We start from the raw sequence: 25407 nt of genomic DNA on the forward strand, positions 1-25407 counted from the left end.
CCTGGTTGGGGAACTAAGATCCCACATGCCCTGTGGCGTGACCAAAAAAAGGCAGGCTAGAATAAGGATTAAACTTTATATACCTAACGTAATGCTAGGTGGTTGCATGTATACATTTTATTTTGATCTGAAAATAGACTAGGCATATATACCTTCCATATTCTTTGGTTAGGTTACTTTCTTCAGGTGTGTAGTATTGCCAGTGTTTATTGTTTGGTGAATCAAAAATATTTCTATAATGGTCACAGGAGCAGAATCTTTTCATGAATTTGAGATTTTAGGCCTTGATAAAACCAGATCCCTAATCTACCAATCTGGGGATTCTTTGTATAGGTAGTATGAGGGTGAAGAAGAGGAGTGCTGGTGTTTCCTCACTTCCTATGAGTTTGTGATCTCTGTATTTCTGAACACAATAAAATTGTGTCAGATGATGAAAATAGGGTAAATGACAAGGTAGGGCAAAATAAACTGTAGGCAGGCATTATCTTTTCCTATATATTTTCTCTATCTGAGGCAACTTGATTGTGGAAGAGAGGCACATATACTTCTCTGCAAGCTCTGAAGCTCCAATGATGCCATTATTCTTTTTCACTTTGCAACTCCTTCTCAGGCCATACGATGATCCACCAGCTAGGCTGAATAGTGGAGGGGTTGTGTAATTCAGAGTAGCACTCCATGGGGGCTCAGTTGTATCCTACCCGTGTTCTCCACAAGCAGTTGGTGGTCATGTTCAGACTTAAGCTACTTAACCTTCAAAGATCCTTTTTCTGTCCTGAGAATTAATTAAACTTTTTGCTTTATGGTTCCTGGTACATATGAGATATTGCTGACATGTACCCACAAACTGGTGGCATAGTTGGTTATTCCTTGGGATAGAGGCATGGGATTGTGCTGCCTAAAAACACTGTGCCTAAAAGGGCTCTGCCCCCCAATAGAATTGCCCATATATTTCAATTGAGGGCTCTTGCTCTAGTAAGTCTATGTAAGCACCAGTCTTATGTAGGTTTTCCTCTAATTTATTTGGTTCACAATTCAAATGCCTTTGTTCCTTAAATGTTCTACTTTGACTAGACATTACCTATGGCCAGGGGACTTAGAACTGTTTTCTTTCCAGAAGGGAGAGAAAGGATGTAGGGTCATGGAAAGGACTGCTTTACATGTTTACTCAGCTGGTTGACTTGGTTTGGATACTGTCAGTATTAAGGTTTCCATTACTTGGTTCTGCTTAACAAAAAGTGAAGCGACATAACAGAGGGAATGTTGAAATAAAACTGAACCTCAGTTTCTGAGTTTTAGAAGGGAAATAACACATCACCTGCTCTACTTCACAAAGTTGTCTGGAAGATGATATGAAATCATAAAGTTAAATCAACAGTTTAACTTAAGATACTGTTAAATTGTTGGACGAAAAGAATTCTGCATCAAACTGTGCCTTGAGGATTTTTGCCCAGTGAGGAGGTTCTTTATCCAATCTTAAAGAAAGCAGAGTTTCTCAAGAGTTTCTGGTACATATCCTCTTTTTTTTTTTTTTCTTTTTTTTTTTGCGGTACGCGGGCCTCTCACTGTTGTGGCCTCTCCCGTTGCGGAGCACAGGCTCCGGACGCGCAGGCTCAGCGGCCATGGCTCACGGGCCCAGCCACTCCGCAGCATGTGGGATCTTCCTGGACCAGGGCACGAACCTGTGTCCCCTGCATCAGCAGGCAGAAGCTCAACCACTGTGCCACCAGGGAAGCCCTGGTACATATCCTCTTGCACCTGAATCTTTAAGGTAGAATGGTTTGTTCATTGTTTAGGGTCCTAAAAGGAAACAGATGCATACCCAAACGGAGTAATTTGAGAAAGATTTAATAAAGGGACTATTTACAAAGGGACTTAGGGAAACCAGTGAGAGGGAGTAGAGTACCCTATGGCCAGCAATTACAGAGCCTACGTACTCTATATCTAAAAGGTCAAAGAACTGAGAGAGATTACCAGAATCTAAGAGTGTATGGAGAGAACTATGGGCTTCAGTAGAGGTATGCAGCCAAATCACGGTATTCTGGCAGGGAAAGGAGCTAGGAAAAGAAATACTCTGGTCTCATTCTCCTCCTGCCCTTTGATATCCTACTGGTATATATCTGGTTAGCCAAACCCAACTGGAAGCCAGAGGGCAAGGGAGCCTGTTCATACACTCTATATGGTCAGCTTCCAAGGCATAAAGCAAGGTGGACGAGAGTGGCTAGTGCATCTGGAAGGGTGAATGGATTCTTGAGCAATGTGTTTGGCTGTATGCTTAACTGAGGATTCTTTAGTTATTTTGACTTAGGGTTTAAAAACATCAATTTTATACTTGAGAACTAGTTTGAGTATCACCTGGTATGAATGTAAAAACTCCCTCTGGTATTAAAGGGATGTAGACAACAGATTGCGACTGTAGTGGTAAGAGCCATGAAAGAGTAGGGGGGAGGAGATGAGGAGCTGGAGATGGTGTCAGGTTTACTTGAGCTAAGAGGAAGTAGTAGAAGTGCTGAGAGTCAGCTTTGAAAACCAGGTATGGGGGCTTGCCTGGTGGTCCAGGGGTTAAGACCCTGAGCTCCCACTGCAGGAGGCCCCGGTTCGATCCTGGTCAGGGAACTAAGATCCCGCATGCCATACCGCGTGGCCTAAATAAATAAATAAATAAAATAAAACCAGGTATGGTGGGCAGATCCGTGGTATGGGTTCTCTGGCTCAGGTGCTGCGTGTTCCAGAGATAACTTTCTGTTTTTGTTTTGTTTTTAATGTTATATTTTTTTTCAGGGAGGAGGATTACAGAAAATATTCCTTTCTTGGTCTGATATGATTTAATGTCTAATTCATATTTCCACTTGAATTTCAATAAAATTTATTAATCTTATGAATTTTCTATCTGGAAATGAAGTAGGGTGATGCCAACCTAGGCTGAATCCTGTGCTAGGTCATACTAGCCTGTGATAGCCTAACATATCAAGAAGTTTTCAATGGTTGGAATGTCCTCTTCTCGCTACCCATCTCTATCAAATTTTTATAACAGCTTTATTGAGATATAATTCACATACTATACAATTCACCCATTTAAAGAGTACAGTTCAGTGGCGTTTGTATATTCACAGAGTCCTGCAACCATTACCATACTTTTAGGACATTTTCATTACCCACCCCCCAAAGAAACTCTGCCCACTTAGCTATCACTTCCCAGTTCTTTCATTATCCCCCTCTCCCAGCCATAGGTAATCACTAATCTACTTCCTGTTTCTAAAGACTTGCCTATTATACACATTTCATATAAATGGAATTATGTAATCAGTGGTCCTTTGTGACTGCCTTCTTTCACTTAGCATATTTTCAAGGTTCATATTATAGCATGTATCTGTACTTCTTTCCTTCTTATGACTGAATAATAAGCTCATGTATAGATATACCACATTTTATGTATCCATTTATCAGTTGGTAGACATTTGTGTTGTTTCCACTTTGGGCTATTATAATGCTGCTGCGAAATTCGTGTACAGGTTTTGTGCAGACATATGTTTTCAGTTCTCTTGGGTACATACCTAGGAGTGGAATTGCTGAGTCATGTGATAACTCTGTGTTGAACCATTTTAGGAGCTGCCAAACTGTCTTCCAAAGCAGCTGCATCATTTTACATTCCCACCAGTAGTGTACAAGGGTTCCAGTTTCTTCACAGCCTCACCAACACTTGTTCTTTTAGCCGTCAAAGTTACTTTTGAGTAAAGTCATAGTCTTTTTATTACAGCCATCCTAGTGGATATGAAGTGGTATCTCATTATGATTTTTTAAAATAAATTTATTTATTTTATTTATTTATTTTTGGCTACATTGGGTCTTCCTTGCTGTGCATGGGCTTTCTCTAGTTGCAGTGAGCGGGGGCTACTCTTCCTTGAGGTGTGTATGCTTCTCATTGCGGTGGCTTCTCTTTGTTGAGGAGCATGGGCTCTGGTCGTATGGGCTTCAGTAGTTGTAGCACGCGGACTCAGTAGTTGTGGCTCGCCGGCTCTAGAGCTCAGGCTCAGTAGTTATGGTGCATGGGCTTAGTTGCTCCGCAGCATGTGGGATCTTCCCGGACCAGGGATCGAATCCATGTCCCCTGCATTGGCAGACGGATTCTTAACCACTGAGCCACCAGGGAAGTCCCTCTCCTTATGATTTTGATTTGCATTTCCCTATGGCTCCCTATTAAAGGTTTAATATCCTACTCATCCTTCAAGGTACAACCCAAACATCTTACTTGAGAAACTTTTCCCTCAGGAATTGTTTCTTCTTTCATGTTCTTATACCATTTTGCTTGGATCCCTATTAGCACACATATTTTTTTCTGCTAGTTATCTAGATTGTACGCTCTGGTTTGTGAATTACTTAATGGCTTCTTGTGAGTGTGTGTTTAAATTTATTATGAAATATTTCACTTACACTCTTACTCATCTGTGAGTCCCCACTGCATCAAGCAGGGCTTGGACATATTTGCATTCAGATATTTATTGAATGATTCAAATAATGCAAAGGGTCTCATGAGTGAATATTAGGAGGTCTGTTACTTTGCAGGTTTGAAAGTGGACTTTCTCTTATTAGGAGACATTATGACAGAACTCAGAAAATAATGTATTTTTAGACAAAAATGTTCAGATGTGTTATATGTCCCAGAGACCACTGGCTTTAGGAACTTGTCTTGTGGATCATCAATATCCAGGTTGTAATAGGAATTTTGATGTCAGGCCACTGGATTGTGTATCTGTGAGACTTTCCTAGGTGTTTATTAAGATGATACACAATTAGCAAATCCCCTAAGTTTATTTTACTCCTTTTAGCAAATATCCATGCTTATACTCTATGCCAGGAACTTCACTGGGCACTAGACATGGGATGGAGTTTTCTCCTGCTCTGGTGACAGTAAGAGTTAAGGGCTTAGGATGGGGATAACTTTGATAGCAAATGAATGCATACAGGGTTTGTGAATTTTATTAAACCAGGCAAAATGAACACTTGATCAGAGAACCGTATTTTCAGAATAAAGACAGTGTTTCAGTTACATTAATTTTTAAGTAGCTCATCTGACTGGATCATTCTTTTAAAGATCTGATGAAAACTTAGTGATTGGGAAGTAGGCCTTGTATCACTTCTACCATTATGATCTCTTGCAAGAGAGCAAAAGGAAGAATGCCCTCTTGTCTCCTAGTTTCCTGTAACTCAGCAAGACAGGAAACATAAAGTTGCTTGCTACAGGAAGACGGGAGTTTGATTTTTCTTTTTCTGGATGAAAATGAAGGAGTTATATATTTCTCTATCCCCATACTATAAGCCCTTCCCCGGATTATTATCCCAGAGATTCTTATGGGATATTTTATAGGACAGTTCTCTAACCATCCTTCAAATACCACCCCACCAATCTTTAGGAAATTAAAGTCTCTTCAGTATTTTATCTAAAAGGCCTCAGCCCTAGACAGTAAAAGAAGAACAAAACATAAGGAATCGTTTTATAATCTAGACATAAGTAACTTTCTGAGGAGGTCAGAGAGAGGTAGTTCTGAAGATGGTCAGGGCCTGCTTACTAAGTAGTTATCTCGCTGCCTGCCTCATAGGCTCAAATCTCTTCATGTGCTTTCCATAAAAACATCTCTCCAGAGTTTTCCTGGATCCTTAAGAACTTCTGGGGGGTGGGGGGACTTCCCTGGCAGCGCAGTGGTTAAGAATCCGCCTGCCAGTGTAGGGAACACGGGTTTGAGCCCTGGTCCAGGAAGATCCCACATGCTGTGGAGCAGCTAAGCCTGTGTGCCGCAACTACTGAGCCTGCGCTCTAGAGCCCGCGAGCCGCAACTACTGAGTCCATGTGCCACAGCTACTGAAGCCTACACACCTAGAGCCCATGCTCTGCAACAAGAGAAGCCACTGCAATGAGAAGCCCACACCGCAATGAAGAGTAGCCCCCGCTCGCTGCAACTAGAGAAAGCCCACACGCAGCAACGAAGACCCAATGCAGCCAATAAATAAATAAATAAAAATTAAAAAAAAAAAAAAAGAACTGCTGGGGAAGCATCAAGTCTCTGCAGACAAATAACAGCTCAACTTGGGTGAGTTATCCATATTCTGCAAAGGAAGGAGAATTTTGTCCTTTAATTATAGAAGAACTCCATTTTTTAAAAGACTCCAAATTTTAAAATAATAACGGTTACTGACAGTTTATACTTGCTGTATACCAAACACCATGTTAAGTACTTTATATCCATTAACTCATTTGTCCTTTCTTTGCCTTCTTTCAGCTTTTATGTATGGCTGTTTACTATGCAAGGGGAGTGGCCCTTCTAGGAAACAGCCAAGTCCTCTTCCTGCTAGTGTTCTCACACACCTTTTATTGATAGATTCTAGTCTCCAACCAACCTCAAATTTGGTGTTCCCTAGCGTTTGCATTCAATCAATTCGTCTTTGCAATCCAGTGTTCCCTGTTCTGCCTTGGTAACGCATTGCCCATAGGCATCTGGGTTTCACTGGAAGATCCAAAGCCAAAAAGTCCTTGCCCTGAGATTGCTTCCCACCTTTAGCTATCATAACTGAGTTTACTCCACTTCCCAGAGAAGTAGTGCAATACTAGAACTTTCTAAAAGCATTAATACCGCCTTTATAAGCCTATATTTCTAAGGTGGTGCGTTAACTTTTAGCTAAGAAATCAAACTTCCAGGCTCTTCCATGCTAACTACCAGGCTTTTCACGCCTTCCCTGCATAGTATTTTAAAGGTATTTAAATGTTTACTAACTGAATAAATTAACCAGTATTTATTCTAAAAGTATTCAGCATATATCCATCAAGCAGATAACTTCAAATTCTGCCAGTCTGAATTTAACTTCTATACTTTTTCCTGACCTCCCTTCATGTCTAATATCTCCTAACTAGTCTTACCACCTCTGGTCTTCTACTCCTCCGAACCAGCTGGGATAATGCACCTAGTGTTAGCTTTCTCAGATATATGTTATCATGTCATTTCTCAGCTTATAAACCTGTTCATGTTTCCCAGTCAGAATTAAATCTCCTTCATGAGAAGACTCATACCTAGGGACTTCCCTAGTGGTCCAGTGGTTAAGAATCCACCTTGCAATGCAGGGGACGGGGTTTGATCCCAGTCAGGGAGCTAAGATCACACATGCCGCAGGGCAGCTAAGCCCCCATGCTGCAACTACAGAGCCCTCGAGCTCTGGAACCCGCCCACCAGAACTAGAGAGAAGCCCATGCGCCACTATTAGAGAAGTCCGAGCGCCGCAAGGAAGAGCCCACGTGCTGCAGCTAAGACCCGACGCAGCCAAATAAATGAATAAATATTTTGTAAAAAAAGAAGACTCATACCTACCTTTTCTACTCGATAACTTTACATATTTCTTTGCTACGTGATAATATGCTACCATCCTTTATTTCTAAAGGCAAATCTAATACCATCCCAGGTGTCTAAGATTCTAGGACAAATATGAGGGCCTTGTTTTAAACAGTTCAAATCTTGCTCTTCATTTTTTAGCTTAGACTCGGACAGAGAACCAGTGGCCTCAGAGAACCATTACAGACCAACAGGAGTCAAGAGAGACAATACTGCCCCACCCTTCTCTCGCCCAGTAAGAATATCTCAGTCCTCTGGACTCTCATATATACTGCCCTGTTCTCTTTTATGTACATAGGTAAACAAGGATCATTAGTTTACATTAGTTATTATTGTCTCTCCAAATAGTTTCTTTCGGGAAGCCAGATAAGCTTTACTTAGAGGCTTTCTTGACCTTTTTTACTGAATTCTCTTGAAAAGAGAATATTTTTCTATTTTTTCTCTTTGGAGACTATATAGTAGTTTCAGAAGCTGTTTGGGAATAGCAAAAGAGAAAAGTTTTGGGTTTTTATTTTCTGAACTACATCTTTTTTTCTAGGAATTTTTCTGGCCTTGCAGCAAGTTTATCATTGACTAAGACATATTTTTAGATTATAACTAAGACATTAGTGTTAAAACCAAGGTTATAACCATGGTAGTAAACCAAAAGCTTCTTTTCAATTTATTTCTTTCCTCAGTAACCCTTGTGTTCTTATTTGGACAGTCGTAGCATCATTGATAACTTCCTCTTAGGAGTATTCTCTCACATTAGGAAAGGGGATAGATGAACTCTAGCTGAGGCGGGTGATCTCATCTGCCAGTGCTTGGCACATGATATGATGCTGCTAGAGTTGCTTCTGCTATCATTGTTACTGTTGGCATCATCATCACCCACAGGCCTAGAATCTCTTATTTATTTATTTATTTATTTAGGGGCGGGGTGGGGGTGTGGCACACTGTGCGGCTCGCAGTATCTTAGTTCCCAAAACCAGGGACTGAACCCAGGCCCCAGCAGTGGAAACGCCGAGTCCTAACCACTGGACCACCAGGGAATTCCCTAAACTCTCATATTAGAAGCAGCTTGGCTTTCTCAGCTAAGGATCAATAATGGCAATTCCTTAGAGATGAGGAAAGGCATATCTTAGTGAATGATCTCCAGCAGTGATCTTATTCTGAACTCAGGAACAGCCATGATTAAAATATAGTTGATAATCTTCTTGGCCTCTACTTTATTTATTTTTTTTTTAATATTTATTTATTTATTTGGCTGCGCCCAGTCTTAGTTGTGGCATGTGGGATCTTTGTTGCTGCATGCGGGATCTTTAGTTGTGACGTGTGAACTCTTAGTTTCGGGATGTGGGATCTAGTTCCCTGACTGGGGATTGAACCCGGGCCCCCTGCATTGGGAGCATAGAGTCTTAGCCACTGGACCACAAGGGAAGTCCCTTCTTGCCTCTACTTTAAATCAGATGGTGCACTTACAACAGTAGTGATAATGGAGGGGGCCTAGACCACTAGTATTTGATTATTATTACATGTCTACTAATTCAGTGGAGATTTCAACATCATTCTTAAAGTATGTACTGCCATTTCTAGCACTGAATGTATGACTTTTAGGTTTATTTGCCCTGTTTTTGTCTTGTTTTCTGAAAGTTGCTGAAAAACATGCATGTGCCCTACCCTGCACTTGTCGACTATCACTACCACCACAGAGGAATAATTCATATTCTTCTGGCACATGGATTGTTCTATATGGAAAATCCTAGTGTAAGTGCTGGCAAAGAGAGGGGGACAAGGATAGGAAATATAAAGGGTGTATCAAGAGCTACAATAGGTCATGAGGCTTTGGGCCATTCCAGAATGTGGTATTGGGTTTCTTCTTTGCTGCAGTATAGAGCTGAGGAATGAACTGTGTATTTGCAAATGGGTACACATTTGTGATTATGTATAGTGACAGAAATAGGTAGATACTTGCTTCAACATATTTATCTTGAGCAAAGATTTTTATTTTAAAGTTTGCTAAAGATCAGAGGCATGAAATGTAAGAGGCACATTTCACATTAAGATTCTTTGGGGGGAAGATTTGCCCTCTTTGATATTCATGTTTCCCTTTTTCTTCTGTTACCACTCTAATCCCTTACTACTACTACCAAAGAAGAGAGAGAGGGGGAAGACCTGGAGATGCATCTAGTATTTTATAGGGAAGTAATTCCAAACAGATTTACACTACACAGTGCTTTAAGCCAAGGGAGAACTGGAATATGAGTATGATATAGTAAAATGCACTATGTTATAGGTAATTATGCAAATTTAGAGGATTATGAACCACATATATGTATATACACTAGAAGCCTGATTAGAGCATAAGGGTATAAAATATGCCATGAAAGAAATGGATCCATGTTCCAGTCAACCTGGTAATTTTTCTCTTAACAGAAGTACCCCCCTACAGAAGGGGCCCCAAAATGTAGCAGAGTCTGGTTGCCTGTCCTGGTATCAGTAGTGAAAAATTACAGATGTTTCACCCCAAATGCTGGATTTCCTTAACCATACTTTATCTATTATTCATTCATATTTAAACTTTTAAAAACTTGTAAATAACTTATGCCTAAACCCCTATCAGCATAGTAACAAATTTCATTTTTTACTACCTGGCGTGGTAATTAGTATTTCATTTTGTTTGTCTAATCTTATAATAATTTTCAAGTTCCTGCAGGTATTTTGCAGTCTCATATTCTACAGTTTTATGAATAATCTATGTTCAACTTTTCTATACCTTCATCATTTAATAAATTTTTATTAGTTCCTCTGTGATTTTTGAATGGAACCTAGATTTTATTAGTCTTGTCTCATTACACAGTTTACTTAAGAGGCATACATTAATTGTGTCTCCAGCATCTGTATGATAAAAACGTTCCTCTATAACTAAGTACCTTTTTTCAAAACCTTTATCAAGCTTATTTTGGCCTCTCATTTCCCCTGAAAGTTAGGTAGGACAGTTAAATATTTTCTTATTTTATGGCAGAGAGGAATTCCTTTAGGTTTCTTTTTTAACTCTCTTTTTAAAAAATTAATTAAGGGCTGCATTGGGTCTTTGTTGCTGCCTGAGGGCTTTTCTCTAGTTGCGGCGAGCGGGGGCTACTCTTTGTTGCAGTGCACAGGCTTCTCATTGCGGTGGCTTTGCTTGTTGCAGAGCATGGGCTCTAGGCACATGGGCTTCATTAGTTGTGGCATGCAGGCTCAGTAGTTGTGGCTCACGGGCTCTACAGCGCAGGCTCAGTAGTTGTGGCGCACAGGCTTAGTTGCTCCGCAGCATGTGGGATCTTCCCAGACCAGGGCTCGAACCTGTGTCTCCTGCATTGGCAGGCAGATTCTTAACCACTGTGCCACCAGGGAAGCCCTTTTAACTCTTGATGACTTCATTGCTGTTAAAGTTTAGAATCATTCTTTCCAAGGGGCCAAGATCTTCCTCACTCTTCAGCATCTAAATGTATAATTCTTCTGACCTTCTGTTCTTCATGTCTCCCTGCAGCCATATGTGTCATTGTCTCAGCCAATGGCACCACCTAGTCCAAGCAACAGCACCCCTAACAGCAGCAGTGGGAGCACTGTAAATGACCAGCTGAGTAAAACCAACCTCTACATCCGGGGATTGCAGCCAAGCACTACCGACCAGGACCTAGTCAAGTTGTGTCAGTCGTAAGTTGGGGTACATAGGGGTAGGTCTCCAGGAACAGTACAGATTTGGTGATACTGGCTTCTTACCAGATACTCTTATCCTGAAATGCAATATTATCAATATTTTGCTTCTACCCCTATAGTTGCAAGGTTTCTCAGCAGCCCCTCTTAGAGAAATTCTACCTACTACCAATATATAAAACTTTTATGTGTTTCTCTGAGGAAAGCTGGATAGGGCTGACCTTTGAAGCCTAGTTAGTATATGATTTTGTTTCCAGCATGTACCCAGAACTGATGGTCTTAGTGGAAATATTCCTTTCCTTACACCTTGAATAGAAATGCTCAGTATCTCTGAAGATATTGATTAGTAGATAGTGAAAACCAGCAGTAGGGATAGAAGAAAGTGGGACTAGCCAATCGAATTATACACTTAGGAGAGTTTCTGCTGCTAGAGTTATTCTCAGTGACCCAGAGGAGCCCTCAAATTAGTGGATAAAGAAGAAAATGGAGAAAGAGTTGTCACTTGGCATCTACCCCCTAAAGACCTTTGGGGTTTCTTCAGCATAGATTTGAGTCATGAGGTGGAGACAACTACCATGGAATTAGCCCAATTAGGAAAGCTGGAAAAATTGCAAGAATGCAGAGAGGCCAGCTCAATTCCATTTGGCAGAAATATGTGTTTCAAATCATTTATATGGGGGACTGATTAGAGGCAGAAGTCTGGTGGGATGGTAATATTAATGGGGAAGGGGAAATCGAGTTTAGAAAGAAATAAAAATAGGAACCTTAGTCTGTGTAAATTTACCATCTTTTAAAACTCTATTGAAGTGCACAAATCAGAAGTGTTTATAGAACAGTGAATTTTCACAAGGTGAACACATCCTTGTAACAGTCCCTGGTAACCAGATCAAGAAATAGAACACTACCAGCTCTTCAGAAGCCCACCTCCCAGTGACAGTCTCTCCCCCACCCCCAAAGGTATCTACTGTTTGGCTTCTAAACGATTGATGTGGCTTGTTTGAACCTCATATAAATATAATGATATAGCACGTACCGTTTTATGTCTGGTTTCTTTTGTTCAATGTTGTTTGTGAGATTCATCCACATTGTTGCATATAGCAAAAATTTGTTCATTCTTATTGCTTTATAGAATTCCATCATAGGAATATACCACAACTTATTTACTTGTTCTGCTGTTGCTGGACATTTGAGTTGTTCCCAGTATGTGACTATTATGGATACAGATAGTGCTGCTATGAACTTGTACATGTATTTTGGTGCATGTGTATAAGTATATACATTTATGTTGGGTATATACCTAGGAGTAAAATTACTAAATCATAGGATATACATTTGTTCAGCTTTTGTAGATACTAGTAAACAATTTTCTAAAGTGGTCAAAGTAACTCAAACTCCCATAACAGTATGAGTATGTGGCAGCTGTTCCAAATCCTGAAGAGGGAGAACATTCTCCCCTCAAAATGTAGTTGTATGCGGCATCAGAGGTACTCTATAAATCCCTTACTCTACTGAGGTAGTGGCTTTTGGAAGTTTGCTAGCACCAGGCTGCACAAAATCAGTCTCTAAAGGCTAGATGTGTGTATAAAATCTGAATCTGTTACCTCGGCTTACCTTGCTTTAGAAGGCTATTTAAATGGAACTCAGGGAACTTAGTCTAGGACTAGTAATTTTTTTGAGGGAATGGGAATTGGCAAAAATGTTGGTTTATGAGGGAAAAGAGTATCATATCAGTCTAGTTCCTTGATTTCTGCACCCTGTATTTCTTTTTTTATTTTTTTTGCGGTACGCGGGCCTCTCACTTGTGGCCTCTCCCGTTGCGGAGCACAGGCTCCAGACGCGCAGGCTCAGCGGCCATGGCTCACGGGCCCAGCCGCTCCGCGGCATGTGGGATCTTCCCGGACTGGGGCACGAACCCGCATGCCCTGCATCGGCAGGCGGACTCTCAACCACTGCGCCACCAGGGAAGCCCCACCGTGTATTTCTTGTACTAAATATAATGTGCTGCAAAAATCAATCCTCTCACTCCACAAGACAGAGAAAAAACTCAATTCTACTTCACTATACTTTTAGACTTTCATTTTGCCCTTCCCAATAGTTGCCTTACCTTCTGCTATGTCTGAAGGGATGAGAATAGTCAGGGTCAGCATATACAATAAGATGGAAGTAAGGAGCCCAGTAGGGGACCATAGAGAAGTAGGAATGAGGAAGGGAAAGAATAGGTGCTAGATGAGTTATGATGAAAGGGAAGCTGTGAAGAACTGGTGGGTGGAATCCTCATGGGTGTGTGAGCTGGGAGGGACACCTTTCTGTGAAGGGTGTTTGCCATGCATAGGACTTCCTGCCTTTGTCCCAGTTATCTCTCTAGGTTGTACGGGAAGTAAATGTTGCTGGATCCTAAGCCCTGGTGGGCAGGAAGGAGAGGCGTGGAGTCTGGAACTGGAACTCCTGGTTCTCTTGGAGGGGCTCCTTCGGAGGAGGAAGCTGCATGATCCAGCTGTTGCCAGCTGAAGTGGAAATTCTGACTCAAAGTCTCAGGCTGCTCAGACCACAGCAAGCTCCACCCTGGGGCCTCGATAGGGATAGCAGCGTGTGTGTCCTCTGGCTTACAGTCTCTTGCATCCCTTCCTTTCCTAAATTTGGGAAAGAATCCAAGTATGTAGCCCTGAAGGGTTAGGTTCGCCACATCCATTCTGGCCTCCAGGGCATCGCCTGGCTTATTCTGTCTAATCCAGTGGGTCACAGAGCTCCTCTACAACAGTCAGTGAGAGGCTGCCAAGGAGCGAAACAAATACATCAATCATCATCTGTTCTTTAGGGATGGGGTGAGAGGAAAAGTAGAAAAAAATGCTTGTTTCAGGTATTCGTCTCAAATTCAGTCCCTGCCAACTGTTTTCAGTTAAATTTTATACTTCTGACTTTGTTAGTGATTTCTGTTCTGTCTCTCTAATATTTTCACCCTCCTGGGTGGAATGTAGAGACTTCTTTATAGTAGAACACTTCTAATATAATCCCTGACCTGTGATAGATACTCCACTGCTCAAGTTTGGGGAACTCCACATGAATCTGCTGCCAAAGTATAATTTTCAGAAGGTTGAGAAACATAACTCTGCTGCAGATACAGATGAACGCATGCCAGATATTTATTTTACTCATTAGTGAGCGAACTAGCAGGATGGTAAAATGGGTTCAAAGAGTATTTGAGGGACTGAGGAAAGAATGTTGGAATAAGATTACTAGGTTACAGAGAAAACTGGTTCATACCCTATAGGACTATAAAACAGTAACCTTTGGGATCATCTTTTCTAATGGACAGAAATTATTTGTATTTCTACTAGATAAAAATCTACAAATTAATATGTATCTTCACAAAATCTGGGCCCTCATCAGTAATAAATAGTAACTGAAACAAAGAAACATCCCCCTAGATAACAGAATATACTTTGAATGGGCCTTGTAGACAGTGTTCCAGAATGACATTGAAAGAATGTGCAATCCTCATTTTGCCTTATCGTCAAGTTTTGGATAATTTTCTTAACACAGCTGTTGCATTTGCTTTTATGCCCACTCTCCTCCCTAATACACTGAAATCTTGACAATAAGAAATAGAAATCAGGGAATTCCTTGGCAGTCCAGTGGTCAGGACTCGGCGCTTTCACTGCTGGGGCCCTGGGTTTGATCCCTGGTTGGGGAACTAAAATCTCATAAGCTGTGAGGTGCAGCCAAAAAAAAAAGAAAAGAAATAGAAGTCTTAGAGATTAAAGCAGGAAAGAGCCATTTGGTTAAATGTTGAGGTCCCATGAATATAATAATAATATACAACATATAATAATAATAGCAGTTAAGAGTGTTCAGGTGTTTACATTTGGTAGACATTAGTACTTTATATTCATGCACTCATTTCACATTTCCAACAATCCTATCTCCATTTTACAGATGGTGAGACTGAGGCACAGAAAGGTTAAATGACTTGTCCAAGATCACACATAGCTATAAAGTGGCAGAACCAGGATTTGAACAAAAGCAGTTTGGCTCAAGTTGACCTTCACTCAGGGGGCCAGTAGAAGGGTGAAGAGTGGGGTGTCAGAGAAGAGAAACAGTTTTTCATGGGAGGAATGGTGTTTCTTCAAAGGAAGATAAATAACATCAAGGATTATTTTTAGTCCTCAAGGAATTCTAGCCAGAGCTCTGGCCTTACACACTGCTATGTGGACACCACCAAGCTTCTTTCCCAAAAAAAGACAGTAGTCTTTTTCTAACTAGTATCTGAGTCTTATTTGGGGAAGAAGAGAGAAATGTGTTGATAGTGTAGGGACTGCAGTTACCTTATTTCTTGTAGGTACCTTTGGGGAATAGGTTTATATGATAAGTGTGACGTTTTAAATTCATTTCTTCTTTGTTCTAAGGTTTGAGTAGGGACAGTTTTCCTAGTGGGAGTGAAGACAGGGCATGGATTCATCTAGATGTTTCAATCTCTGTCCTAGTCTAAATCCCTGTCCCCAGATTATCACTTTGCATTTTCTTCTCCCTTAGATATGGCAAGATTGTCTCCACTAAGGCCATACTGGACAAGACCACAAACAAATGCAAAGGTAAGAGAACAGCTGTTCTTGGTGGTGGAGAACAGCTGCCCTTGGTGGTGGAGAACAGCTGTAAGTGAGGCCATCCCTTGCCTTTGCCCTTTATTGCTGCAAGTCCCTGGTTTCCAGTGCCAGGGAGGAGTCTTCAGGGTTTTCAGGCTTAAAAGACTAGTAGGTATTTAGATTATTTGTGACCAGATAGCTAGAGCTGAAAATGCTGTTTTGGGGACTCAAGGCTAGAAGCCTGCACAGAGTGCCTTTGAGTCCCCTGGGCCTACTTTGGCTGTCATGTTTCCCTGGATTGGATGGTAGATATTCATTCATAGGTGAGTTTATTTCTACTTAGCAAAGCACTGTAAATGCTTTTTGTTTGTGGAGGTGGGTTGGGTTTGTTGGGGTTTTGAGCAATTCTAGGTGGGGATGGAAGAGTGGAAGGAGGGGAAAGGGCTGTACATTGGGGTGAGGAGGGGCTTCTTCCAGCAGGTGGCTGATGATCTGCTGTGGAGAGGCTGTATTTCCTACATGCCTAGCATTTCTGCGGGTGTGCCTAGAAAAGAGAAGGGGGTTCTTTTGGAAATAGAGGGGGCTGTGAATTATTAGAGGAGCCTAATTCTTGAAACCTAGGATTTCTTAGGGGAGAGGGAGGAAGGCAAGGATACCATAAAGACCTCATTGCCCTTGGCATTCTTAGCTATAAAGTAGCCCAAATCTCACAGGGTTTGAGGAGCACGTGGATAACCACCTGAAACCTCTTCATTTCTCTTCCTCCCTACCACTTCTATTGCGTGGATCGTAACTCCTCCTCTGTTTCCTGAAAAGCCTGGGCCTCCTACCTCCCTCACACCCCCCACCTCCCAGTGATGCTGTTTCCCTGTTCCAGGCTATGGCTTTGTGGACTTTGACAGTCCTTCAGCAGCACAGAAAGCTGTAACAGCACTGAAAGCCAGTGGTGTGCAAGCACAGATGGCAAAGGTAAGGGTACTACCCCGTGTCTGTTCCTCTGAGGGGTTGTAGTTAGCACCAAAGGCTTCCAGAGGTTTAAGAGCCATGCGGTTGATGGGCAAGGGCTATCTGCAGTGTTTTTTAATTTATTTAGTTAGTTATTTAGTTATTTAGTTATGGCTGCATTGGCTCTTCGTTGCTGCGCGGGCTTTCTTTAGTTGTGTTGAGCGGGGGCTACTGTTTGTTGCGGTGCATGAGCTACTCATTTCAGTGGCTTCTCTTGTTGAGGAGCATGGGCTCTAGGCGCGCGGGCTTCAGTAGTTGTGGCTTCCGGGCCCTAGAGCACAGGTTCAGTAGTTGTGGCGCACGGGCTTCATTGCTCTGCGGCATGTGGGATCTTCCCCGACCAAGGCTCGAACCCGTGTCCCCTGCATTGGCAGGCGGATTCTTAACCACTGCGCCACGAGGGAGGCCCTCTCCCACCTCTTCTTGAGAAAAGTCCTCTGACATTAGAGTGACTTTAGACTTCCTGTGAGACTAGAACTTTCAGGGCTCCGTGGTGACCCAGTGAGCTATACATCTGGCTCTTAGTGCAACCCTCAGCACATTGGCTTCCCTTTTCCCTTCTCTTCTCCTCCTGCTTTCCCTCCATCAGGGAGTGTACAGGCATTCCTACTAAGAGGAGTCTGCTGTGGCTGGAAGAGCGGAGTGGGGGGATTACCCAGAACAATGCAGCCTGGGAAGCAAAGGCAGTCCAAGAGAATCCAGCCTCTGGGACAGGCTGTTGGGCTGTTGGATAGAAGAGAAGAGCGCTGCTCTGCCTAGTTCTTAAAGAGACAGCCAAAAACTTCATTGATGGCTTGTATTGTGGGCTTGTACAGTACTAGAAATATTAAATCTGTGGGTTTTTTTGGCCCGGACTCAGTTTATAACCCATGACCCATGATAGTGGGACCAGGTGTTACAAATCATTAAGATCCTCTTTGTTTATGTGCATGCCTCCCTGCTCTCTCTTTTCTGAGATGTCATTTTGTGGCTGCCCACTGAGGGTGGGAGAGGGTTAAGAGATATGAAATTCATTTTTTCACTTCTATTTCCATAGCAACAGGAGCAGGACCCCACAAATTTATACATCTCAAACCTCCCGCTGTCAATGGATGAGCAAGAACTGGAGGGAATGCTGAAGCCCTTTGGCCAGGTTATTTCCACTAGAATCCTTCGAGACACCAGTGGGACCAGCAGAGGGGTTGGCTTTGCAAGGTGAGGGATGCCAAGAATGGGAAATGATGAGGTTAATAAGGAATGTCACTTAGAAGGTCACCAGAAAGTCTGTGCCCTGCTCCCCCCAGGACCAAACGATTAGTCGAAAGTACTTGACAGTAAATCAAAAGTTCATTTAATTTTAGGTCACAATACTCACAAACCTATTTTCTCCCAAATCTTTGTCCTTTCCCCATTACTTTCTGCTATTCTAGCCTTTGTTTCTTTGATTCAGACCTAACCAGAATAAAATAATTCCATATCTTCTTATAGTTTACTGAGTATTTCTCATCCTATTATTTAATCTGCGAAATAAATATTAATTCTCCATTTTATAGAAAAGGAAACCAAAATTCCCAATATGAAGTGATTTGCCCAAAGGTCTCACAGGAGCAGAGCCCTTATCCTTCTGGCTTCAGGATCAGCAGGATGAAATGGAAGATTTGGTACCTTTTCAGATCTGTTGAGAGTCGTAGATTCTAGAACCAGCTCTGCGACTAACTGCCCATGCGATATCAGATCTTTATGAGCCTTGGTTTACTCTGTGAAGTAGAGATTTAGATGAGTGATTTTCTTCAGGTGTTCCCTAGAGCGGCAGAGTTTTTCAGGGCACCTTCTTCTGAGCTTAGGGTCACTATTGTAGGGCTTCAGCCTCTTCTCGCCGACTTAGGAAATGGTTCTGCTTTTATTTAAGATTTTGCTTGAAAGGAGATTCTGTTGCCTTTCTAAAAAGTTTGAAAAGTATTGGAGTAAGTGATCTAAAAGTCCCTTTTTCTTTTATAATATCTTCTCTGGTCCAAGAACATTCTTTTACTCTAGAGTGTTTTAGACCTTGAGAACAAGGAATAGGACCTTTTCCCTATAGCCAACTCAATCTTGGTGGCACCACCTGCTGGCAATCCCAAGTATAACTAAAGGGGAGTTTCTAAAGTTTGTGGTCATCAAACTTTTTTGCTCCATACTCTTAAAGCAAAAGCTCCAGTTCATGGCACCTTAGTTGTCTCGATAATTTTTTAGCCCTAGACAAAAGAAATACTTAACAATTCGCTTTATTAAGAAATTAAATGGTCTAGACAATTCAAAAAGTGTTTAATAAATATCTTAACAACTTTGTAGTTATTTGAAAAATACATTGAAAGAGAAAATATTTTTATTTCATTCTTAAATAACTATACTTTCTAGTGAATGTGTGCCTGTTGGACACTACACAACTTCTCAAACCTTGGAATCAGATTGGACACTTACACCCTCATTTCCTGTTACACATTAGTTTTCTTATGGTACTTGCTTTTGTCATAGCAACCACTGAAAAACCAGCTTTGCAAAAATATGTTATCTAAAGGATTGTAGGGTGATCTAATGTTGAAATGATGAACTGTTTAGAGTTAGTCTTCTTTACAGTAGATATCCAATAGGTATTGCTGTATTTTCTTCAGAAAGTTAAAATATCCCTTGTTGTGCCTCTGTGAGCTCATCACAATGGCCCAGGGTGCCTCAAAGCCCAGTGTGGGAAATATGGCTTTGAAAACTTAAAAAACTATGAAATCTCTTGCATGTTTCTACATTAATACCTACAGATTTTCTTCATACATTTAGATTCTTGCAAAGTATAATTTCCAGCAATTTATAAATATTGACATTTTAAATAAAACTGTCATATCATTTAAAAATGTATCTAAATGAGATCTAAATGTCGTAGCAATTTAATACACAAAATCATTTTAAAAATTCCTAGGGCATTTTTTTTAAAGTCATAACTCTTACACCATTCTTATAGTGTTCTGTTTTTCTTCTTGATCTTGTATTTCCATTGTATTTCCCTACAGAATTGTATTCTAGTGTAAAATACTTTTTTATAGTTGAAAGTCTTTGTATGAATCATTGTTATACTTCTCTGCAATGAAAGTATGTATATAAATTTTTTTCCTGTGGCCCTGAGTCTATATGCATTAATCCATAAGAAAATTATCTTTATAATTAGTTCACAGTTGCCCCAAACAACATAAATATATTAAAATGTTGATACAAAATTGTTTCATATAAAGTAAATTTTATTGGAAATGCTCCTTTTAGATTTATATAATTAGATCATGTAGCCATCAGTGAATATTGTTTATTGCTGTAACAAGACAGAGTTTAGTACCAGCTCTGTTCCTGTGTTTTGTTTTCATGGTGAGGAACCTTGTTCACATAAATAAGTAAATGGGAATGGAAAGAGTTTTGCTAAAATAGGAATTCTTTGAATTCCTTCTGAATTATATGCCAAGACCAGGGTGATATATCATCCAAAATGACTTTTTTATGTGTCAGTTGACAACTTGTTGAGTCCTCTAGCTTGTGGGAAGGAGGAATTGGAAACATCTGACTTAACAAAAAGATTTGTAACTTAGTCCTCCATGCCTTGTGTTGAGCTTTGGGATGAGTTCGAAGTATATTGAGAAGAGTGGTTGTAAGAGGGGACTTCAGCCTTGATCATTAGTGATCACAGGCTCTCCCTCAGGCACATCAGTTTTAGGAAAGAGTTTATGAGGAAGCTGAGGTCCTGAAAGTGATTCTCTTAAAACCCTCCATGCCTGCTCACCCTTTTGAAAGACTAAGGAGTAGGAGTAACCCAACTCAACACTTTTTGCTCTAGGACACCTAAGGTTATTTTCTCTAAAAGTTTCCATTTGAGGCCTTTTTTAGTAACTGCCTTCATAGGAATGGTTCATATCTTTAGTGGTTATTGGCATAGAAAATATACTGAGACTTACTTTAAATATGGAAAGAGGGGAGGATACTGTACCCTGTATTATATAGATCTTTATCATTTTAAAACACATTTGTATGCATTATCTCATTTGATCTATACAGCCCTGTGTAATAAGGTAGATGGAGATTTGAAGCAGAAATGAGGAATGAGTCAGAAGGGTTTTTGTGCATTTTCTAACTCACAGAGACTTTGAGCGGTGAACGGGTGCTGGAATCTAGATTTTCTGATTTTTACTCAGTCCTCTTTCCCCAACAAGACACTTTAACTCAGTAGTTCCTAACATTGTTTTTTCTATCACTCTGGACCATAAACCCTGTCTTAATACTCTTTCCTCCCACAGACTCATGAAATCTTTTTTTTCTCCCATTTTTCAAAAAAAGTTGAAGTATAGTTGAATTACAATATTGTGTTAGTTTCTGGTATACAGCAAAGTGATTTATATATGTATCCTTTTTCATATATATGTATACATATGTGTTTATATGTATATATAGATAATATATGTATACATATACATATATATTCTTTTTCACGTTCTTTTCCATTATGATTTGTCACAGGATATTTAATATAGTTCCCTGTGCTATACAGTAGGACATTGTTGTTTATCTGTATTATATATATTAGTTTGTATCTGCTTACCCCAAACTCCTAATTTATCCCTCCCTGCCCCGACTCATGAAATCTTAATGATGTTATCAGTAGCTATTTAGACCTTGATAATTATAACCAGAAGCAAAAAATAAATATTGGCAAATTCTTAGCTTGTACAGTTTTATCAAAGTGAGGGAAGAGGGGAACCCCTGGTGGTCCAGTGGTTAGGACTCGGCACTTTCACTGCTGTGGTCTGGGTTCAGTCCCTGGTTGGAGAAGTAATATTCCACAAGCTGCACAGCGTGGCAAAAAAAAAAAAAAAAGTGAGGGAACAATTTCCATTAGGAATTTTGTAATAAAAAATAATGGTAACAGCATTGTATTCTTATTTAGGGACCCAGACACAACACTAGGTCCATCTATCAGTGTCTTCTTTGGAATATTCATGGTTTGAAGACCTCCATTATTCCTTTCAGGACCCCTATAGGAGCCAGTTGAGAAAACCTTCATTAGAAGCTGGGGTTGCCTCTTTAAGATACCTTGACTTTGTGTGGAGGAAACTCTGTATTTCTGTAGCGACAACTTTTGGAGCATTTGTGGGGCTGGGAACTTAGAGTTTTCTCTTCGAGTATAAGGAGAGTACAGATCCTGGAGAAGGTAGACCCTAACTCCTCTTGTGCTCCTTAGGATGGAGTCCACAGAGAAGTGTGAAGCCATCATCACCCACTTTAATGGAAAATATATTAAGACACCCCCTGGAGTACCAGGTGAGGCATCTGGGAATCAGGCTGAGAGGGCCACAGGTTATGACTTCCTGTGAAGATTCTGGAGGATTTTTGCATGAGTGAGTGGACTAAGTGAGGTGGGACTCAGCTGCCTGTCTGCTTTCTCTCTTGGCAGCCCCATCTGATCCCTTGCTTTGCAAATTTGCTGATGGGGGTCCAAAGAAACGACAGAACCAAGGAAAATTTATGCAAAATGGACGGGCCTGGCCAAGGAATGGAGACATGGTAAGAGGCCCTCTAGGAGACAGGAATACTAAGGACATTAAAATGTAATGGATGGGGCTTCCCTGGCGGTCCGGCGGTTGGGACTCCGTGCTTCCACTGCAGGGGGCACAGGTTCTATCCCTGGTTGGGGAACTAAGATCCTGCATGCCAAGCAAAGCGGCCAAAAAAAAAAAGAAAAAGAAAAAGAAAAGTGGAATGGAAATTTCCATGGCCTGATTTCTGTGGTAAACTTGAGAGCTACAGTATGTAACAGAGATGCTGGCTGCTTAACATGCTCTTCAGTGTGGATCTTGAATGGAATTTTGCATCTGCACAACCAGAAAAACCCTGGAACAGTTGTAGTGGGATTAGTTCAGACTTCATTTTTAATCAGTTGAACCAAATACGTCCTCAGCCTTGAAATTCTGGGCTTGTTCCTGTTCTCACTAAGGGCTCACAATGTGCGTGCTGTGTTCTTTCTTTATAGGGTGGTATGGCCTTGACCTATGACCCCACCACAGCTCTTCAGAATGGGTAAGGGTGTTTTCTGTAAACAGGCCACCTGAAAATGACAGAGGCCTGTGTCCAGGCACTCGGATGTTTCATCTTGATATTTAAAGAGTAGTCAGTGGTGGGACTTCCCTGGTGGCACAGTGGTTAAGAATCCGCCTGCCAATGCAGGGGACACAGGTTCGATCCCTGGTCCGGGAAGATCCCATATGCTGCGGAGCAACTAAGCCCATGTGCCACAACTACTGAGCCTGCCCTCTACCGCCCACGAGCCACAACTGCTGAGTCTGCGTGCCACAACTACTGAAGCCCACACGACCAGACCCATGCTCCACAACAAAGAGAAGCGACCACAATGAGAAGCCCACACACCGCAACGAAGAGTAGCCCCTGCTCACAGCAACTAGAGCCCGCACACAGCAACAAAGACCCAACGCAGCCAAAAATTAAATAAACTTATTTAAAAAAAAAAGAGTAGTTAGTGGGAAATGGCTGTGTCTATCAGTGGGGGCCCTTGCCTTGTAGTTTCCTGTGACTCCTTACTGATGAGGTCCCTTCCTACAGGTTTTACCCAGCTCCTTATAACATCACCCCCAACAGGATGCTTGCTCAGTCTGCACTGTCCCCGTATCTTCCATCTCCTGTGTCTTCATATCAGGTATGTTGTCTTCATATCAGGTACGTTCATGCCCAGAAAAGGGTGTGGTGGTTTTCCCTACCATTGTGTTTTAGGCTGGGAACTACTTGTTGTTCTTTTGTTTTTTCCTTTATACATACTATACCCAAATAGTTTTACATAAAAGCATAACATGTGATCACACTACATGTATATAGACTGTTGTAGAAGCATCCTTTTACTCTCCACCACTCCACAAGCAAACCCATGTTAATTTCCTACTAGTTTCCATATTTTTTGTTATCTGCATATACACATAAGTATAGGGTTTTGGAAGTCATTGTTTATGTTACAAAAATTTTCCATATTAAATATATATTTTTACACTTTACTCTTCTCATTTAAACCAGTGATTCTCAAAGTGTGGTCCCTGGACCAGCAATATCAGCACTACCTGGGGATTTTTAGAAACACAAATTCTTGGACTCCACCCCAGATTCACAGGAACTCTGGGGACGGGTCCTACCAATCTGAGTTTTAACAAGCCCTCCAGGTAGTTCTTATGCAGCTCTGTTCTAATTATTTCCTTTTTAATAGTAACATATTTTATGCTGCACATATACCAGAATTCTTCCACTATACCCCAGTGAAAGGCATTCTTTGGATTTCAGTTTTTATCTGGTGCAAATAATGCTCTAGTAAACATCCTTTTGCCTATATCCTCACATATGAGTGCTTTTGTTTCTGGGGGCTAGAGTCTGAGGGGTGAGGTTGTTAGGTTGAATAATACACGGACTTTCAGTTTTATAGATGTTACCAGATTGCTTTCCACAGAGACTGTGCCAATTCACATTCCACTGGCAACATATGAGAGTACCCATTTCCCTCCAGCCAGAGGTGACATTGCTCTTTTAAAATTTTTTTCTATCCTGATAGATGTAAAGTACATTGTTACTTTAATTTGCACTTCCCTGACTGCAGCTGAGTTTAAGCATTTTTTTGGTCATATTTTTATTTGCTCTTCATATACTTGGTCCTTTTTCCTGTTTGACTATTTGTTCTTTTCCCATCAACTTATAAAAACTATCAGTATTATTGGGACTTCCCTGGTGGTCCAGTGGTTAAGATTCTGTGCTCCCAAAGCATGGGGCATGGGTTTGATCCCTGGTCGGGGAACTAAGATCCCACAAGCCACACGGGGCAGCCAAAAAAAAAAAAAAAACTGTCAATATTATAAGTACCGATCTTCTGAATGTTATCTTTGTTACAAGTTTTTTTTTCCAAATTTAATTGTTTTCCGTTGACTTTATGGTCCTCAAACTTCAGCTGTGCATCAGAATCACTTATTAAACCTAGGTTACTGGGCACCACAGCAAGAATTTCTGATTCAGCAAGTCTAGGGTGAGAGGCAAGAATTTGTATTTCTAACAAGTTCCCAGATGCTGCTCCTGCTTCTGCTGCTGATCTGGGGACCATACTTTGGGAATCACTAGTTTTTGCCATACAAAAGTTTTAAAATTTGTGTATAGTTAAATATGTCTGCTTTTTTACTTACAGCTTTTGCATTTCTTGTCTTAATTTAAAAGGTCTTTCCAGTCCCTATATTGTACATATGGTCCCCAAGATGTATTTCATTGTTTTACATTTAAATGTATAATAACCAGGAATTTATTTTTGTATATGACATAAGATAGGGGTTCTATTGTATTTCCTTCAAAATGTTCACCAGTTATCCTAGCACCAAATTATTAAATAATCCATCCTTTTCCCACTGAATTGAAATGCCACCTTTGTCATATAGTAAACACTGGAATCTTTTTCTGTATCCTTTATTCTCTTCCAGTTATCATTGTGTCTCTTCCTATTTCAATAATATATTGATTTGATTACAGTGGCTTTCATAGTATGTTCTAATATTTGATAAGACAAAACCTTCTCCACTCTTTCATACTTTTCTTTGCTATGTTTTGGCATTTATTCTTCTGTATAAGTTTATGATCATTTTATCTAATTTTTAAAAATCTGTGAGGGAGAATTTTAATTGGAATTACATTAGATCTATATATTAAAGAGGATTGACTTCTTAAAAAGTACTAAGTCTTTTCACCTAAAATAT

The 25407-nt window shown here is 40.7% G+C and overlaps 1 protein-coding gene across 4 annotated transcripts in view; it reads left to right on the forward strand.

The window, feature by feature from the left end:
• RBMS2 (RNA binding motif single stranded interacting protein 2) overlaps nucleotides 1–25407 on the forward strand; it is a 61648-nt gene that overhangs the window by 27195 nt on the left and 9046 nt on the right. For 3 of the 4 annotated variants that reach the window (XM_067697012.1, XM_067697010.1, XM_067697011.1), the window contains 8 exons: nucleotides 10885–11051; nucleotides 15582–15640; nucleotides 16509–16600; nucleotides 17673–17830; nucleotides 21864–21943; nucleotides 22077–22186; nucleotides 22653–22699; nucleotides 23240–23333. In XM_067697012.1, coding sequence (XP_067553113.1) covers nucleotides 10909–11051; nucleotides 15582–15640; nucleotides 16509–16600; nucleotides 17673–17830; nucleotides 21864–21943; nucleotides 22077–22186; nucleotides 22653–22699; nucleotides 23240–23333 — 783 coding nt within the window. In that variant the 5' untranslated portion in view covers nucleotides 10885–10908. Of the gene's footprint in view, nucleotides 1–6023; nucleotides 6084–10884; nucleotides 11052–15581; nucleotides 15641–16508; nucleotides 16601–17672; nucleotides 17831–21863; nucleotides 21944–22076; nucleotides 22187–22652; nucleotides 22700–23239; nucleotides 23334–25407 lie in introns of those variants that run through there. The other variant, XM_067697013.1, reaches the window with a different exon arrangement.

The sequence above is a fragment of the Pseudorca crassidens genome, chromosome 11 (genome assembly GCF_039906515.1).
Source record: "Pseudorca crassidens isolate mPseCra1 chromosome 11, mPseCra1.hap1, whole genome shotgun sequence".
Lineage (NCBI taxonomy): Eukaryota > Metazoa > Chordata > Mammalia > Artiodactyla > Delphinidae > Pseudorca > Pseudorca crassidens.